The following is an 18,462-nucleotide window of genomic DNA, read 5'->3' on the forward strand; positions in this document are numbered from 1 at the left end:
ACTGTGTGTTTGTTTATTCCATGTGTAACTCTGTGTTGTTGTTTGTGTCGCACTGCTTTGCTTTATCTTGACCAGGTCGCAGTTGTAAATGAGAACTTGTTCTCAACTGGCCTACCTGGTTAAATAAAGGTGAAATAAAATAGAAAAAATACACACAAAATTAGAAAGGAATACTTGTCATCACTATAGATGTTGCTTTTGAAGAATTATACCATACGCCTGCTACACGTATTATTTGAAAGGGAATGCAGCACTAGAAGAGTAGAATACGTCCTATTAATACAGAGCTGAGGAAGGAAGCGTTCTCATATAGGTTGTCCGAATATGGACACCGTGCAGGTCTGCTGAGATTCAGGCTCTCCTAATATGGACATCATACAGCTCCCATCACATATTGTCCAGTATTGTAGAAGAGTAAGTTGTTTAGTAACAAAACTGATGTGTGTGTGTGTGTGTGTGTGCAAATTATGGGGTAAAACAGACAAGCTTTAGGTTTTGACAAACTATATTTCGTCACCAAATGTTTATTGAAAACATAAATACATTTGCACAACGAGCACTTGTTGTCTCTCAAATACATGGTTACAGTTGTTGGTTAGCTAGCTAGCAAATTTTAGCCACATTAGCATAGACATGACATCAGTCAAAACAAGACAAGATACAGCCTGCTGAAACGAGACACCGAGAATTCCCCACACGGAAGCTTCTTGTCAGTGTTGCTAGCTATCTGACTGTCCTGAAATCACAACAACGCTCCACTTCTGGCCACGTCTGGCCACGCTGTGAGCACTTCTGGCCACGTCTGGCCACGCTGTGAGCACTTCTGGCCACGCTGTGAGCACTTCTGGCCACGTCTGGCCACGCTGTGAGCACTTCTGGCCACGTCTGGCCACGCTGTGAGCACTTCTGGCCACGTCTGGCCACGCTGTGAGCACTTCTGGCCACGTCTGGCCACGCTGTGAGCACTTCTGGCCACGTCGCTGCGAGCTCGCCAGCCAACCCGTCTATAGATTTATATCAGTTATAAATGGGCAAAAATGCACCAAGGAATTGATCAATAATGTTCAGTATGAATACAAAACGACTAAAGGACACTTTTAATCACTAATAGAATGCAACGTTACAAAAACGAGTCCCGAATGACAGCCTATTCATAATGTAGTGCACTATTTTGGGCTCCCCACGGGACTGTGGTGTAAAGTAGTACACTATTATACAGAAAGGGGTGTCATTTGGGACTCGGCATTAGGCAGTGACTGTCTGTCTTTGGTGACCCTTGACCTAAGAAGAAGTCAGCTAGCGTCATACAGCACGATGACGTCATACAGCACGATGACGTCAGACATATGTCTGCATCCCAAATGGACCCCTTTTCTCAGTGCACTACTTTTGACCAGGGCCAATAGGGTAGCGCACTACTTTTGACCAGGGCCAATAGGGTAGCGCACTACTTTTGACCAGGGCCAATAGGGTAGCGCACTACTTTTGACCAGGGCCAATAGGATAGTGCACTACTTTTGACCAGGGCCAATAGAATAGTGCACTACTTTTGACCAGGACCAATAGGATAGTGCACTACTTTTGACGAGGGCAAATAGAATAGTGCACTACTTTTGACCCGGGCCAATAGGATAGGGCACTACTTTTGACCCGGGCCAATAGGATAGAGCACTACTTTTGACCAGGGCCAATAGGATAGTGCACTACTTTTGACCCGGGCCAATAGGATAGAGCACTACTTTTGACCAGGGCCAATAGAATAGTGCACTACTTTTGACCCGGGCCAATAGGATAGAGCACTACTTTTGACCCGGGCCAATAGGATAGAGCACTACTTTTGACCCGGGCCAATAGGATAGAGCACTACTTTTGACCAGGGCCAATAGGATAGAGCACTACTTTTGACCCGGGCCAATAGGATAGAGCACTACTTTTGACCAGGGCCAATAGGATAGAGCACTACTTTTGACCCGGGCCAATAGGATAGTGCACTACTTTTGACCAGGGCCAATAGGATAGAGCACTACTTTTGACCCGGGCCAATAGGATAGAGCACTACTTTTGACCCGGGCCAATAGGATAGAGCACTACTTTTGACCAGGGCCAATAGAATAGTGCACTACTTTTGACCCGGGCCAATAGGATAGAGCACTACTTTTGACCCGGGCCAATAGGATAGAGCACTACTTTTGACCCGGGCCAATAGGATAGAGCACTACTTTTGACCAGGGCCAATAGGATAGAGCACTACTTTTGACCCGGGCCAATAGGATAGAGCACTACTTTTGACCAGGGCCAATAGGATAGAGCACTACTTTTGACCCGGGCCAATAGGATAGAGCACTACTTTTGACCAGGGCCAATAGGATAGAGCACTACTTTTGACCAGGGCCAATAGGATAGTGCACTACTTTTGACCAGGGCCAATAGGGCTCTCGTAAAAAATAGTTTGATTTAGTGGAATAGGGTGCGATTTGGGATGCATACTGTCACTTCAGAAACGTTGGTGCTTTTTGTCATTACATTCGGGGCGGGAAATATGGCAGGTAGCTTTCTTAGGAAATAATCAATCATTGTTACGACCACAGATTGTTTACTGGTTATATAAACTTGATTAATGTAGGAGTGTATAGCAACACCGAAATCAAATGATCTGGGCCTGTAGGTAGCTAATGTCACAGAACAAGCTATTTAAATTCTTTGCTAATTTATTTAACTTGCTAACAAGTGCATCCACCGATTAAAATCCTGTCCTGGTTTGATTGCTAGCTAGCGATTAAAGCTAACACAATTGATTCTACATAGAGCTGATGTTGCCCGCTAACAATTAGCTTACATAACAGAGCAGGCTTTGCTAGCAGGCTTTGCTAGCGCTACCATTTAACTAACTAAATGCTAAAGGTTGACATAATAATAAAACACAAGCCTAACACAAGCTGATAGCCTAACGCAAGTTGATAACAACTGTCCAGCAATAAAAGCACCAAATATGTGCTATATCATCTGTTTTAGTCCCTATATCATCTGTTTTAGTCCCTATATCATCTGTTTTAGTCCCGATATCAGCTGTTTTAGTCCCTATATCAGCTGTTTTAGTCCCTATATCAGCTGTTTTAGTCCCTATATCAGCTGTTTTAGTCCCTATATCAGCTGTTTTAGGCCCTATATCAGCTGTTTTAGTCCCTATATCAGCTGTTTTAGTCCCTATATCAGCTGTTTTAGTCCCTATATCAGCTGTTTTAGTCCCTATATCAGCTGTTTTAGTCCCTATATTATCTGTTTTAGTCCCTATATCAGCTGTTTTATTCCCTATATCAGCTGTTTTAGTCCCTATATCAGCTGTTTTAGTCCCTATATTATCTGTTTTATTCCATATATCAGCTGTTTTAGTCCCTATATCAGCTGTTTTAGTCCCTATATTATCTGTTTTAGTCCCTATATCAGCTGTTTTAGTCCCTATATCAGCTGTTTTAGTCCCTATATCAGCTGTTTTAGTCCCTATATCAGCTGTTTTAGTCCCTATATCAGCTGTTTTAGTCCCTATATCAGCTGTTTTAGTCCCTATATCAGCTGTTTTAGTCCCTATATCAGCTGTTTTAGTCCCTATATCAGCTGTTTTAGTCCCTATATCAGCTGTTTTAGTCCCTATATCAGCTGTTTTAGTCCCTATATCAGCTGTTTTAGTCCCTCACCAGAGTTGATGACAGAAGACATCAAACGGACATCATTAAGACCCCCCATGTCCCAAAAGACACCCTGTTTCCTATACAGTGCATAGGGGCACAGGTTAAAAGTGGTACACCATAGAGGGAAGAGGATGCCATTTGGAACACCCCACTCTCTCTCTACAGAGCGGGTTAGTGCTTCTAGAACTAGTGCTTGGTCCGGTAGACAAAACACAGCGGTCCGTCACCAATATGGAATGCTATGAAGTAGAGAAGAAGACAGGACAGCTATCACTATCACTGGGCAGTGGAGCAGCTATCACTATCACTGGGCAGTGGGGCAGCCATCACTATCACTGGGCAGTGGAGCAGCCATCATTATCACTGGGCAGTGGAGCAGCCATCACTATCGCTGGGCAGTGGAGCAGCCATCACTATCGCTGGGCAGTGGAGCAGCCATCACTATCACTGGGCAGTGGAGCAGCCATCACTATCACTGGGCAGTGGAGCAGCCATCATTATCACTGGGCAGTGGAGCAGCCATCACTATCACTGGGCAGTGGAGCAGCCATCATTATCACTGGGCAGTGGAGCAGCCATCACTATCGCTGGGCAGTGGAGCAGCCATCACTATCACTGGGCAGTGGAGCAGCCATCACTATCACTGGGCAGTGGAGCAGCCATCATTATCACTGGGCAGTGGAGCAGCCATCACTATCACTGGGCAGTGGGGCAGAACTGAACAGTATTCTGTTTGTGTCAGACGGGAAGAGAGGGGGGATGTGGTGGAGATATGGAGGTATGAGGGAAAAACATAGGCAGTAGTAGTAACCCCTATAGGAAGACATTTACGTTTTTTGTTCTTCAGTTTGGGTATCTCTCTCCCACCCAGAACAGATGGGATCTGGACCCACCGCAAGCCAAAAACACACATTCAGACCCGCACCGCAGGGATATAAAAATAAATAACTACCAATAAAATGTACACACATGAATAAATACAAGACATTCACTCTGCTGTAAGAGATTCCCCCCCACCACCACCACCACTTTGACGCCAGCCCTCTATCATGGACTCGAGAGAGACAGAGGAGAGGTGGGGGTAGTTTACATCCATATTATCCACAGCCATGGAATTTCTGAAGACACATGAAATGAAAGAATCGGTTCCTAGGTTGAAGTGCCGCAATGGGCTGGCAGGGACTGCTAGAAAGAGAGCCCAGAGAGCGAGAGAGAGCTGACAGGGCACATATTAAGCACATTGATGAAATACCTCTTACATTCTTCTGAGGTGAAATAACATCCACATAGTTGAGTGTCAGGGGTACGGGTGGGAGAGAGGTTCAGGGGTATGGAGTGGAGAGAGGTTCAGGGTATGGGGTGGAGAGAGGTTCAGGGGTATGGGGTGGGAGAGAGGTTCAGGGGTATGGGGTGGGAGAGAGGTTCAGGGGTATGGGGTGGGAGAGAGGTTCAGGGGTATGGGGTGGGAGAGAGGTTCAGGGTATGGGGTGGAGAGAGGTTCAGGGGTATGGGGTGGGAGAGAGGTTCAGGGGTATGGGGTGGAGAGAGGTTCAGGGGTATGGGGTGGAGAGAGGTTCAGGGGTATGGAGTGGGAGAGAGGTTCAGGGGTATGGGGTGGGAGAGAGGAAGTTAAGAAGCTCCTATAGGCTGGCAGTTAGAGCTAAGTAGTTTGAAGATGAGACGCTGATCTGAGGTCAGTGTTCTAGTATATTTCCTACTGGTTATGGCTAGTATTTGTTCAGGGCAGGCTGATGCTAGATCTGTGCTGATGGTACCAGCGGCAGTTTGAGCAGAGTGTGGAATAAGACAAGGGTGTAGTCCCGTTTTGCTGTCAGTGCGTTTATATAGTCTGGTACCAGCGGGCAGTTTGGCTACTATTGGACTACTGTAGCGAGCAGAGCTGAGCATTTAGACAACTACTGGACAGCTGAACAGTGACACAGCCCAGACTAACGCCAGTCACCGATCACAAGGACGCTTCAACTCCCAACAGGAGAAGAAAGGGCAAGGGGTTGAGTTAGGAACAGATCCGTTTTAGGGGGGTGAGATGCCGGATCTCTCTGCTCTTACCAGAGTTTATGTGATCCATTCTGGACTCCCACAGTAGGGACACCAAGCCTTCTACAACATCAGAGAGGAGGGGTTTTCCCTCAGTCTTGTCCCCCCTACTCTTTCCTTCCAGTTCCCCTGCACCTCTACAGCCAAGGAAGTCACTGTGGTAACGGCCGAAGGAGGCTATACATCCGTTCTCATCTTGGTGATGTTGACGTAGTTGGTGTTAGCCAATGTGTTAGAGTTAGCTTGCTTATTTGCATTAGCCAACAGGGTGCTAGCATTAGCCAACAGGGTGCAGTTGCCTGTCTTGAGGCTCTCTGCTCTGAAGTCCTCTGCGCTGTGGTTCAGTGCAGCTTCCTGTATCTCCATGTAGTCTGACTTACTGAGGGGGGATCCACTCCCGCTACTGCTGCTCTTCTTCAGGTCCTCTGCTGAGTCGGCCTTGGGGGCAACGGGAGTGTTCAGGTACTGCGCTTGCTCCTCGCCCTCCGTCTCCCGGTGGTAGAAGTAGTTGAAGTTGGACACGATGACGGGGACGGGCAGGGCGATGGTCAACACGCCAGCGATGGCACAGAGAGAGCCCACGATCTTCCCGCCGATGGTGGTGGGCACCATGTCGCCGTAGCCGACGGTGGTCATAGAAACCACGGCCCACCAGAAGGCTTCTGGGATGCTGCTGAACTGGGAGTCCGCCTCGTCGGCCTCGGCGAAGTAGACAGCGCTGGAGAAGAGGATGACTCCTATGAAGAGGAAGAAGATGAGCAGGCCCAGCTCCCGCATGCTGGCCTTCAGGGTCTGGCCCAGGATCTGGAGCCCCTTGGAGTGTCTGGACAGCTTGAAGATCCTGAACACCCTGACCAGACGGATGACCCTGAGGATGGCGAGAGACATCGCCTGCTGCCCCGCCTGCCCGTCCTCCGGTTTCTCTGCCAGCTCTGTGCCCAACGTGATGAAATATGGAATAATCGCCACGATATCGATGATATTCATAATGTTACCGAAGAACCCGGCTTTACTAGGACACGCGAAGAAGCGGACGAGGAACTCGAAGGAGAACCAGATGATGCAGAGCGTCTCCAGGATGAAGAAGGGATCCGTGAAGTAGGAGGAGGTGTAGGAAGAGGTGGAGTTGTTGAAGGGCTGGAAAACCTTGTTGCCATCGTCCTCTTCGTCGTTCCGGAACACGGGGAGGGTCTCCAGGCAGAAGGACACGATAGAGATCAGGATCACCATGACGCTGATGATGGCGATGATACGGGCCGCGCCGGAACTCTCGGGATACTCAAACAGCAGCCACACCTGTTCAAGGTCAAAGGTCAATGTTTTATTCATAAAATGTACAGCAGACAGCAAACAGTCTCTGAGATGTACTTGATGTTAACAGTTTAGGTTAACTAGACAATGTGCCACTAAAATGTGTGACATAAAAGTTTCAACTGGACACAACCAAGTTTCACATGAGTTGCTTATTAGTTGCGGGGAGGGGGGGGGGGGGGGGGTCACGGTGCAATCAAGAGGCAAGTTGGAAGCAGCTAAAGTTGCTTTTCTAATTGTGCCATGTAACTGCAGCCTAAGATAAAAAAACACAAACTAAAAAAACAGCCATCATTTGAACGTACCTGTCTCTGGAACTCATTCTCTGGAAGAGGTCGCTCTTCCTCCTTGATGAAGCCCTCATCCTCCCTGAAGATCTCGATGGCCTCCTCTCCCAGTTCGTAGAAGCGGATCTCCTCGGAGAAGATGTCTAGAGTGACGTTAACCGGCCGACGCAGCCTCCCGCCTGACTGGTAGTAGTAGAGGATGGCATCGAAGCTGGGCCGGTTCCTGTCAAAGAAATACTCGTTCCTCAGAGGGTCAAAGTACCTGGAGAAAGAGAGAGGGGCGGGTGTGTGGGCTGTTGAATTATGTACTAATACTTCATAGATTTTATTGCTGAAGTATTACAGATTACGACATAGAAATGGAAAGGTAATTTCGGACTGAGCCAACATTTTCAGTGTTTACTGTGAACGCAGTCTCCACTAACAACGGGAATATTGCTTTTTAAATTTCAATCACGCTGTAACGCTGAATTTCTGCAAAACGGATTGAATAGAGCCCTCAATGTCAGTAGCAGATACAAACAGCAAGAAACTAGATAGTAAACATTCAACCGTAAAGAGTTATCAGTATAAGTACCATCTAACCTCATCCTCTTCTAGGAGTTAACATACAGACACAGTATAATCAATATCACTAAAGTACTATAGTTACCTCATCCTCTTCTAGGAGTTAACATACAGACACAGTATAATCAATATCACTAAAGTACTATAGTTACCTCATCCTCTTCTAGGAGTTAACATACAGACACAGTATAATCAATATCACTAAAGTACTATAGTTACCTCATCCTCTTCTAGGAGTTAACATACAGACACAGTATAATCAATATCACTAAAGTACTATAGTTACCTCATCCTCTTCTAGGAGTTAACATACAGACACAGTATAATCAATATCACTAAAGTACTATAGTTACCTCATCCTCTTCTAGGAGTTAACATACAGACACAGTATAATCAATATCACTAAAGTACTATAGTTACCTCATTCTCTTCTAGGAGTTAACATACAGACACAGTATAATCAATATCACTAAAGTACTATAGTTACCTCATTCTCTTCTAGGAGTTAACATACAGACACAGTTTAACCAATATTACTAAAGTACTATAGTTACCTCATCCTCTACTAGGAGTTAACATACAGACACAGTATAATCAATATCACTAAAGTACTATAGTTACCTCATTCTCTTCTAGGAGTTAACATACAGACACAGTATAATCAATATCACTAAAGTACTATAGTTACCTCATTCTCTTCTAGGAGTTAACATACAGACACAGTATAATCAATATCACTAAAGTACTATAGTTACCTCATTCTCTTCTAGGAGTTAACATACAGACACAGTATAATCAATATCACTAAAGTACTATAGTTACCTCATCCTCTTCTAGGAGTTAACATACAGACACAGTATAATCAATATCACTAAAGTACTATAGTTACCTCATCCTCTTCTAGGTGTTAACATACAGACACAGTATAATCAATATCACTAAAGTACTATAGTTACCTCATTCTCTTCTAGGAGTTAACATACAGACACAGTATAATCAATATCACTAAAGTACTATAGTTACCTCATTCTCTTCTAGGAGTTAACATACAGACACAGTTTAACCAATATTACTAAAGTACTATAGTTACCTCATCCTCTACTAGGAGTTAACATACAGACACAGTATAATCAATATCACTAAAGTACTATAGTTACCTCATTCTCTTCTAGGAGTTAACATACAGACACAGTATAATCAATATCACTAAAGTACTATAGTTACCTCATTCTCTTCTAGGAGTTAACATACAGACACAGTATAATCAATATCACTAAAGTACTATAGTTACCTCATTCTCTTCTAGGAGTTAACATACAGACACAGTATAATCAATATCACTAAAGTACTATAGTTACCTCATCCTCTTCTAGGAGTTAACATACAGACACAGTATAATCAATATCACTAAAGTACTATAGTTACCTCATTCTCTTCTAGGAGTTAACATACAGACACAGTATAATCAATATCACTAAAGTACTATAGTTACCTCATTCTCTTCTAGGAGTTAACATACAGACACAGTATAATCAATATCACTAAAGTACTATAGTTACCTCATTCTCTTCTAGGAGTTAACATACAGACACAGTATAATCAATATCACTAAAGTACTATAGTTACCTCATTCTCTTCTAGGAGTTAACATACAGACACAGTTTAACCAATATTACTAAAGTACTATAGTTACCTCATCCTCTACTAGGAGTTAACATACAGACACAGTATAATCAATATCACTAAAGTACTATAGTTACCTCATTCTCTTCTAGGAGTTAACATACAGACACAGTATAATCAATATCACTAAAGTACTATAGTTACCTCATTCTCTTCTAGGAGTTAACATACAGACACAGTTTAACCAATATTACTAAAGTACTATAGTTACCTCATCCTCTTCTAGGAGTTAACATACAGACACAGTATAATCAATATCACTAAAGTACTATAGTTACCTCATCCTCTTCTAGGAGTTAACATACAGACACAGTATAATCAATATCACTAAAGTACTATAGTTACCTCATTCTCTTCTAGGAGTTAACATACAGACACAGTATAATCAATATCACTAAAGTACTATAGTTACCTCATTCTCTTCTAGGAGTTAACATACAGACACAGTATAATCAATATCACTAAAGTACTATAGTTACCTCATTCTCTTCTAGGAGTTAACATACAGACACAGTATAATCAATATCACTAAAGTACTATAGTTACCTCATTCTCTTCTAGGAGTTAACATACAGACACAGTTTAACCAATATTACTAAAGTACTATAGTTACCTCATCCTCTACTAGGAGTTAACATACAGACACAGTATAATCAATATCACTAAAGTACTATAGTTACCTCATTCTCTTCTAGGAGTTAACATACAGACACAGTATAATCAATATCACTAAAGTACTATAGTTACCTCATTCTCTTCTAGGAGTTAACATACAGACACAGTTTAACCAATATTACTAAAGTACTATAGTTACCTCATCCTCTTCTAGGAGTTAACATACAGACACAGTATAATCAATATCACTAAAGTACTATAGTTACCTCATCCTCTACTAGGAGTTAACATACAGACACAGTATAATCAATATCACTAAAGTACTATAGTTACCTCCTCCTCTTCTAGGAGTTAACATACAGACACAGTTTAACCAATATCACTAAAGTACTATAGTTACCTCCTCCTCTTCTAGGAGTTAACATACAGACACAGTTTAACCAATATCACTAAAGTACTATAGTTACCTCCTCCTCTTCTAGGAGTTAACATACAGACACAGTTTAACCAATATCACTAAAGTACTATAGTTACCTCCTCCTCTTCTAGGAGTTAACATACAGACACAGTATAATCAATATCACTAAAGTACTATAGTTACCTCATTCTCTTCTAGGAGTTAACATACAGACACAGTATAATCAATATCACTAAAGTACTATAGTTACCTCATTCTCTTCTTGGGGTTAACATACAGACACAGTTTAACCAATATTACTAAAGTACTATAGTTACCTCATCCTCTTCTTGGGGTCCCCCAGCAGGGTCTCAGGGAACTGGGAGAGGGTCTTCAGCTGCGTCTCGAAGCGCAGCCCAGAGATGTTGACGACCACGCGCTCACAGCACTCGTAGTCCGGTTCTGGTTCGTACGGGTCACCGGGATGGGCCGCCGCCTCGTCCCCCAGGTCACCCGTAGCAACCGTCATGGTGGAGGAAGAGGGCGGAGCCTGCAGCGTTAAGACAGGGAGAGGGAGGGGTCAATAGGGATGATAGGTTGGGATGATAGGATGATAGGATAAGATGATAGGATGATAGGATAGGATGATAGGATAGGATGATAGGATGATAGGATAGGATGATAGGATGATAGGATAGGATGATAGGATGATAGGATAGGATGATAGGATGATAGGATAGGATGATAGGATGATAGGATAGGATGATAGGATAGGATGATAGGATAGGATGATAGGATAGGATGATAAGATAGGATGATAGGATGATAGGATAGGATGATAGGATAGGATGATAGGATATGATGATAGGATGATAAGATAGGATGATATGATAGGATGATAGGATGATAGGATGATAGGATAGGATGATAGGATAGGATGATAGGATAGGATGATAGGATGATATGATATGATGATATGATATGATACGATGATAGGATATGATGATAGGATGATAGGATAGGATGATATGATGATATGATATGATACGATGATAGGATATTATGATAGGATGATAAGACAGGATGATAGGATAGGATGATGGGATATGATGATAGGATGATAGGATAGGATGATAGGATAGGATGATGATATGATACGATGATAGGATATGATGATAGGATAGGATGATAGGATTGGATGATAGGATGATAGAATAGGATGATAGGATTGGATGATAGGATGATAGAATAGGATGATAGGATATGATGATAGGATGATAGGATAGGATGATAGGATGATAGGATAGGATTATAGGATAGGATGCTAGGATGATAGGATAGGATGATAGGATTGGATGGTTAGATATGATTCACACATTTACAAACACAACATAAAAATTATTAATTAAGTCACTAGCTGCAAACAGGGCTGGTTTCCCGGACACCAATTACACCTATTCCTGGACTGAAAAGCACTTTACAAGAACACGCTCCGTGTTCTGTTATTAGATGTTTTTGGGGGGGGGGATCTTCTCTACATTGTGAATAATGTGACGACGCCATCCTGTCTGCTTGTGTTAAGTGATTACTGGTAATCAGTTCTCTTTCATACGAGCCACAGATCAATAGCATCCCCAGTCATACCGGATCATCGCTCCTATAAGCCAGTAAGACCACCGGGATAACCTGATTAGCTGCTGAGAGCTCCATCCATTCCATACAATCTCTACGCGATAGACACACTTTGTCTGCGTCCTGAAATGGCACTCTATTCCCTATATAGTGCACTATTTTTGACCAGGGCCAATAGGGTAGGGCTCATAGGGTAGGGCTCATAGGGTATAACCAAGAGGGTGTAGGGTGCCATTTGGCATGCAGCAAATACATTAGTCTCCAATTACCACATCTATCCGAGGTCAAGCTCTAAGATGGTTCTCTAAATGCTGCAGAGAGGGAAGCATACAGTTGTTGATGTGTCCATCCTCAATGGCACCCTATTCCCCACCTAGTGCACTACTTCTGACAACAGCCATATGGGGCCCTGGTCAAACGTAGTGCACTCTATAGAGAATGGGGTGCCATTTGGGACAAACTGGGTGTCTATTTTACATAATGGGGAGCAGATTGGTAATATTTGATCTGTTAAAGGACTGTCTGTAGCAGCCGAGAGGAGCTGGGTCTGCATTATTGAAGAAGTCTGAATGAAATATTAAACCAGAGACAAATTGGTTAGAATTATCCTCGACAGTTCTGAATCACAGGCTGACACACACTGGTATTACATTACCAAGGCGTTACCAGTTTAAATACTCACTATTATTACATTACCAATGCTTTACCAGTTTAAATACAAACCAGTATTACATTACCAAGGCGTTACCAGTTTAAATACTCACTGGTATTACATTACCAAGGCGTTACCAGTTTAAATACTCACTGGTATTACATTACCAAGGCTTAACCAGTTTAAATACAAACCAGTATTACATTACCAAGGCTTTACCAGTTTAAATACAAACCAGTATTACATTACCAAGGCTTAACCAGTTTAAATACAAACCAGTATTACATTACCAAGGCGTTACCAGTTTAAATACAAACCAGTATTACATTACCAAGGCTTTACCAGTTTAAATACTCACTGGTATTACATTACCAAGGCTTTACCAGTTTAAATACTCACTGGTATTACATTACCAAGGCTTAACCAGTTTAAATACTCACTGGTATTACATTACCAAGGCGTTACCAGTTTAAATACAAACCAGTATTACATTACCAAGGCTTTACCAGTTTAAATACTCACTGGTATTACATTACCAAGGCTTTACCAGTTTAAATACTCACTGGTATTACATTACCAAGGCTTAACCAGTTTAAATACTCACTGGTATTACATTACCAAGGCTTTACCAGTTTAAATACTCACTGGTATTACATTACCAAGGCTTAACCAGTTTAAATACAAACCAGTATTACATTACCAAGGCTTTACCAGTTTAAATACTCACTGGTATTACATTACCAAGGCTTAACCAGTTTAAATACAAACCAGTATTACATGACCAAGGCTTTACCAGTTTAAATACTCACTGGTATTACATTACCAAGGCTTTACCAGTTTAAATACTCACTGGTATTACATTACCAAGGCTTTACCAGTTTAAATACTCACTGGTATTACATTACCAAGGCTTTACCAGTTTAAATACAAACCAGTATTACATTACCAAGGCTTTACCAGTTTAAATACTCACTGGTATTACATTACCAAGGTTTTACCAGTTTAAATACTCACTGGTATTACATTACCAAGGCTTTACCAGCTTAAATACACATTAGTTGTCACACCCTGACCTGAGATATCTCTGTTTTCTTTTTATGTTGGTTAGGTCAGGGTGTGACTAGGGTGGGTACGTTAGTTTTTCTTTTGTCATTTTTTTTTGAATGTCTAGGGTTTTTGTAGGTCTAGGTGATTTGTATGTCTATGGTGGCCTGATATGGTTCCCAATCAGAAGCAGCTGTTTATCGTTGTCTCTGATTGGGGATCATATTTAGGTAGCCATTTTCCATTTGGTGTTCGTGGGTTCTTGTCTATGTGTAGTTGCCTGTCAGCACTCGTTTTGTATAGCTTCACGTTTTGTTATTTTGGTTAGTTTGTTCAGTGTTCATTCTTAATATAATAAAGAATGTACGCATACGACGCTGCGCCTTGGTCCGATTCATAAGACGAACGTGACACTACCATTACATTACCAAGGCTTTACCAGCTTAAATACACACTACTATTACATTACCAGTGCTTTACCAGCTTAAATACTTGGTCCGATTCATAAGACGAATGTGACAGAAGAACGCACCATAAAAGGACGAAGCAGCGTGTTCAGAAGGAGCAGACATCATGGACATGGGACGAGATTTTGGAAGGTAAAGGATCCTGGACGTGGGAGGAAATATTGTCAGGAGTAAGGTAATGTAGTTAGTCCTTTATTACATCATGACCCTGCCTGGAACAGCAGTAAGGTAATGTAGCTAGTCCTTTATTACATCATGACCCTGCCTGGAACAGCAGTAAGGTAATGTAGCTAGTCCTTTATTACATCATGACCCTGCCTGGAACAGCAGTAAGGTAATGTAGCTAGTCCTTTATAACATCATTACCCTGCCTTGAACAGCAGTAAGGTAATGTAGCTAGTCCTTTATAACATCATGACCCTGCCTTGAACAGCAGTAAGGTAATGTAATTAGTCCTTTATAACATCATGACCCTGCCTTGAACAGCAGTAAGGTAATGTAGTTAGTCCTTTATTACATCATGACCCTGCCTGGAACAGCAGTAAGGTAATGTAGCTAGTCCTTTATAACATCATGACCCTGCCTTGAACAGCAGTAAGGTAATGTAGCTAGTCCTTTATAACATCATGACCCTGCCTTGAACAGCAGTAAGGTAATGTAGTTAGTCCTTTATAACATCATGACCCTGCCTTGAACAGCAGTAAGGTAATGTAGTTAGTCCTTTATAACATCATGACCCTGCCTTGAACAGCAGTAAGGTAATGTAGTTAGTCCTTTATAACATCATGACCCTGCCTTGAACAGCAGTAAGGTAATGCAGTTAGTCCTTTATTACATCATGACCCTGCCTTGAACAGCAGTAAGGTAATGTAGTTAGTCCTTTATTACATCATGACCCTGCCTTGAACAGCAGTAAGGTAATGTAGTTAGTCCTTTATTACATCATGACCCTGCCTTGAACAGCAGTAAGGTAATGTAGCTAGTCCTTTATAACATCATGACGCTGCTAAGGTAATGTAGCTAGTCCTTTATAACATCATGACGCTGCCTGGAACAGCAGTAAGGTAATGTAGCTAGTCCTTTATAACATCATGACGCTGCCTTGAACAGCAGTAAGGTAATGTAGCTAGTCCTTTATAACATCATGACGCTGCCTTGAACAGCAGTAAGGTAATGTAGCTAGTCCTTTATAACATCATGACGCTGCCTTGAACAGCAGTAAGGTAATGTAGTTAGTCCTTTATAACATCATGACGCTGCCTGGAACAGCAGTAAGGTAATGTAGCTAGTCCTTTATAACATCATGACGCTGCCTTGAACAGCAGTAAGGTAATGTAGCTAGTCCTTTATAACATCATGACGCTGCCTTGAACAGCGGTAAGGTAATGTAGCTAGTCCTTTATAACATCATGACGCTGCCTGGAACAGCAGTAAGGTAATGTAGCTAGTCCTTTATAACATCATGACGCTGCCTGGAACAGCAGTAAGGTAATGTAGCTAGTCCTTTATAACATCATGACGCTGCCTGGAACAGCAGTAAGGTAATGTAGCTAGTCCTTTATAACATCATGATGCTGCCTTGAACAGCGGTAAGGTAATGTAGCTAGTCCTTTATAACATCATGACGCTGCCTTGAACAGCAGTAAGGTAATGTAGCTAGTCCTTTATAACATCATGACGCTGCTAAGGTAATGTAGCTAGTCCTTTATAACATCATGACGCTGCCTGGAACAGCGGTAAGGTAATGTAGCTAGTCCTTTATAACATCATGACGCTGCCTGGAACAGCAGTAAGGTAATGTAGCTAGTCCTTTATAACATCATGACGCTGCCTGGAACAGCAGTAAGGTAATGTAGCTAGTCCTTTATAACATCATGACGCTGCCTGGAACAGCGGTAAGGTAATGTAGCTAGTCCTTTATAACATCATGACGCTGCCTGGAACAGCAGTAAGGTAATGTAGCTAGTCCTTTATAACATCATGACGCTGCCTTGAACAGCGGTAAGGTAATGTAGCTAGTCCTTTATAACATCATGACGCTGCTAAGGTAATGTAGCTAGTCCTTTATAACATCATGACGCTGCCTGGAACAGCGGTAAGGTAATGTAGCTAGTCCTTTATAACATCATGACGCTGCCTTGAACAAGAGTAAGGTAATGTAGCTAGTCCTTTATAACATCATGACGCTGGCTATAACAGCGGTATGGTAATGTAGCTAGTCTTTTATAACATCATGACGCTGGCTATAACAGCGGTAAGGTAATGTAGCTAGTCCTTTAGCGAATGACTGTGAAGACACAGGGGAGGGTAGTGGCGGCGCGGCAGGTAATTATCATTTATGATCATAGATCCATGTATAAAGACAGTTGGAAGCTGTTATGGGTCTGAAACAGGTCAGTATGCCGTATGGAAGGTTATTATTTCACTATGTGGTCACATAATGATACGGCATCTGTTTGGCTTCCTTCAGCACAACCATTACCACATCTATCTGATGGGGAAGAGCCATCCATACGCACAGTGATGATAATAATAATAACAAGATCCATTTCAGTCTGATTTTCATAACCCCCTTCCGTGGAGTAACACAGTCCTTTCATGTTCTCTGTCAGTGTTTTCAGTAGGGATGGAAAACAGCAGACCTATATTATATATGTGATGAGAGACACACCTGTTCGTCCGAGTACATGCAACTATCAAGCCTCATCATCATCACTATCATCACCATCATCATCACCGTTACTATTATCATCATCACCATACTGTAGTCTGTCTTACTGACTGTGTTCAGTATGTTTGTCTCTCTATTAGTAGCAGAGAAACCTACAAACCAGGGTAGAACCAGGGTAGAACCAGGGTAGAACCAGGCTAGAACCAGGGTAGAACCAGGGTAGAACCAGGCTAGAACCAGGCTAGAACCAGGGTAGAACCAGGGTAGAACCAGGCTAGAACCAGGCTAGAACCAGGGTAGAACCAGGCTAGAACCAGGGTAGAACCAGGCTAGAACCAGTCAGTGCCCGTTAGGAGCGGCAGGTGTCTCTGGCAACATGCTCTACAGCCGCGGCATCTCTCTCTCACTGGGGCGGATCATCATATCAGATAGACAGGCAGAACACAACAGGCTCCATGCACCAGGCTCATGGCAGCTCACAGCAGCTGCCGATTCAGTCATAATCAGCCTAGTTAGTCAAGCTCGCTGCTCTCCATGCATTCAGCATTCAGAGAGAGAAGACATGCAGCAATCACCCTGATGCCGCTCTCCCTGCCGCGGTGCTCCGCCTCGCTGCTCTCTCGGCTGGTGAAGGGTTGATGCTGGGGACCCGCCGCGATGCTCTCTCCGCTGTGGTTGATGCTGGGGACCTGACGCGTCTCCTCCTCATAAACACTGAAAATGTATCCTTATTTGTTGCTCTCCGCCCTTTCTCTCCGGAGCTCGCTACAAGTTAAACAGACACGATGTGCGTAACGTAACTCCTGACTGTCTGTCTGTTTCTCTCTCTCTCTCTGTTTCCCTCATGTCTTTCACAATTCGCCATCATTCAGCTGGTTGGCGCTAAAACGCACGGGCTGCAGTTGGACATTGCCGCGCATACAAAGCGCCGTTCACCGCTCTGCTCTCCGCCACTCCTCAAGATTCACATTAAAGGGGACGCGTCGCATGAATAGGCAGAAACGGTTCACCCGAGTTATTATAATATATATATTTTTAAATATCTATCCTGCATCGTCAGCTAGTTGAACTAATGTTTTGCTGTTTCTAAGAGAGACACATCCATATATGGTAACAAACTAAAGATCAGGACTAAGAACACAACACTAAAACTAAAGACCACACTAGTTGAGCCAAGAAAGACAACTATTTATGTCTGAGTGGTTTAAAGAGGATATTAACAAGCAATGATAAAGAATACGTGACAGAGGTTTATTTGGCTATAGGAGGATACGTGGTATACCTCAGCTTCTACCCAAATCCATCCATATGGTTGCTTAACTGTCCTATGACATTACATTTACTCTGTTGTATAGGACATCATCTGTGTGTGTGTGTGTGTGTGTGTGTGTG

General features: G+C 42.8%; 1 protein-coding gene across 1 annotated transcript; it reads right to left on the reverse strand.

Moving 5' to 3' along the window:
• Nucleotides 1-487: 487 nt before the first annotated feature.
• Nucleotides 488-18,008, reverse strand: kcna2b (potassium voltage-gated channel, shaker-related subfamily, member 2b). Its single transcript, XM_071373295.1, has 4 exons — nt 17,646-18,008; nt 10,943-11,154; nt 7,361-7,604; nt 488-7,040 (listed from the first exon to the last, which is right to left on the reverse strand). The coding sequence occupies exons 2-4, from the start codon at nt 11,131-11,133 to the stop codon at nt 5,922-5,924; spliced, it is 1,554 nt and encodes a 517-aa protein (XP_071229396.1). The 5' UTR covers nt 11,134-11,154; nt 17,646-18,008; the 3' UTR covers nt 488-5,921.
• Nucleotides 18,009-18,462: the final 454 nt, after the last annotated feature.

The sequence above is a fragment of the Salvelinus alpinus genome, chromosome 28 (genome assembly GCF_045679555.1).
Source record: "Salvelinus alpinus chromosome 28, SLU_Salpinus.1, whole genome shotgun sequence".
Taxonomy (NCBI): Eukaryota; Metazoa; Chordata; class Actinopteri; order Salmoniformes; family Salmonidae; genus Salvelinus; species Salvelinus alpinus.

What these genes read in the sequence shown, in the direction of transcription:
- kcna2b (XM_071373295.1), bottom strand. Translation starts at nt 11,133, where the DNA reads ATGACGGTTGCTACGGGTGACCTGGGGGACGAGGCGGCGGCCCATCCC. An exon ending in GACCCCAAGAAGAGGATGAG is followed by an intron (nt 7,605 to 10,942) that starts GTAACTATAGTA and finishes CTCTTTCTCCAG; the next exon opens with GTACTTTGACCCTCTGAGGA. An exon ending in AGAATGAGTTCCAGAGACAG is followed by an intron (nt 7,041 to 7,360) that starts GTACGTTCAAAT and finishes GACCTTGAACAG; the next exon opens with GTGTGGCTGCTGTTTGAGTA.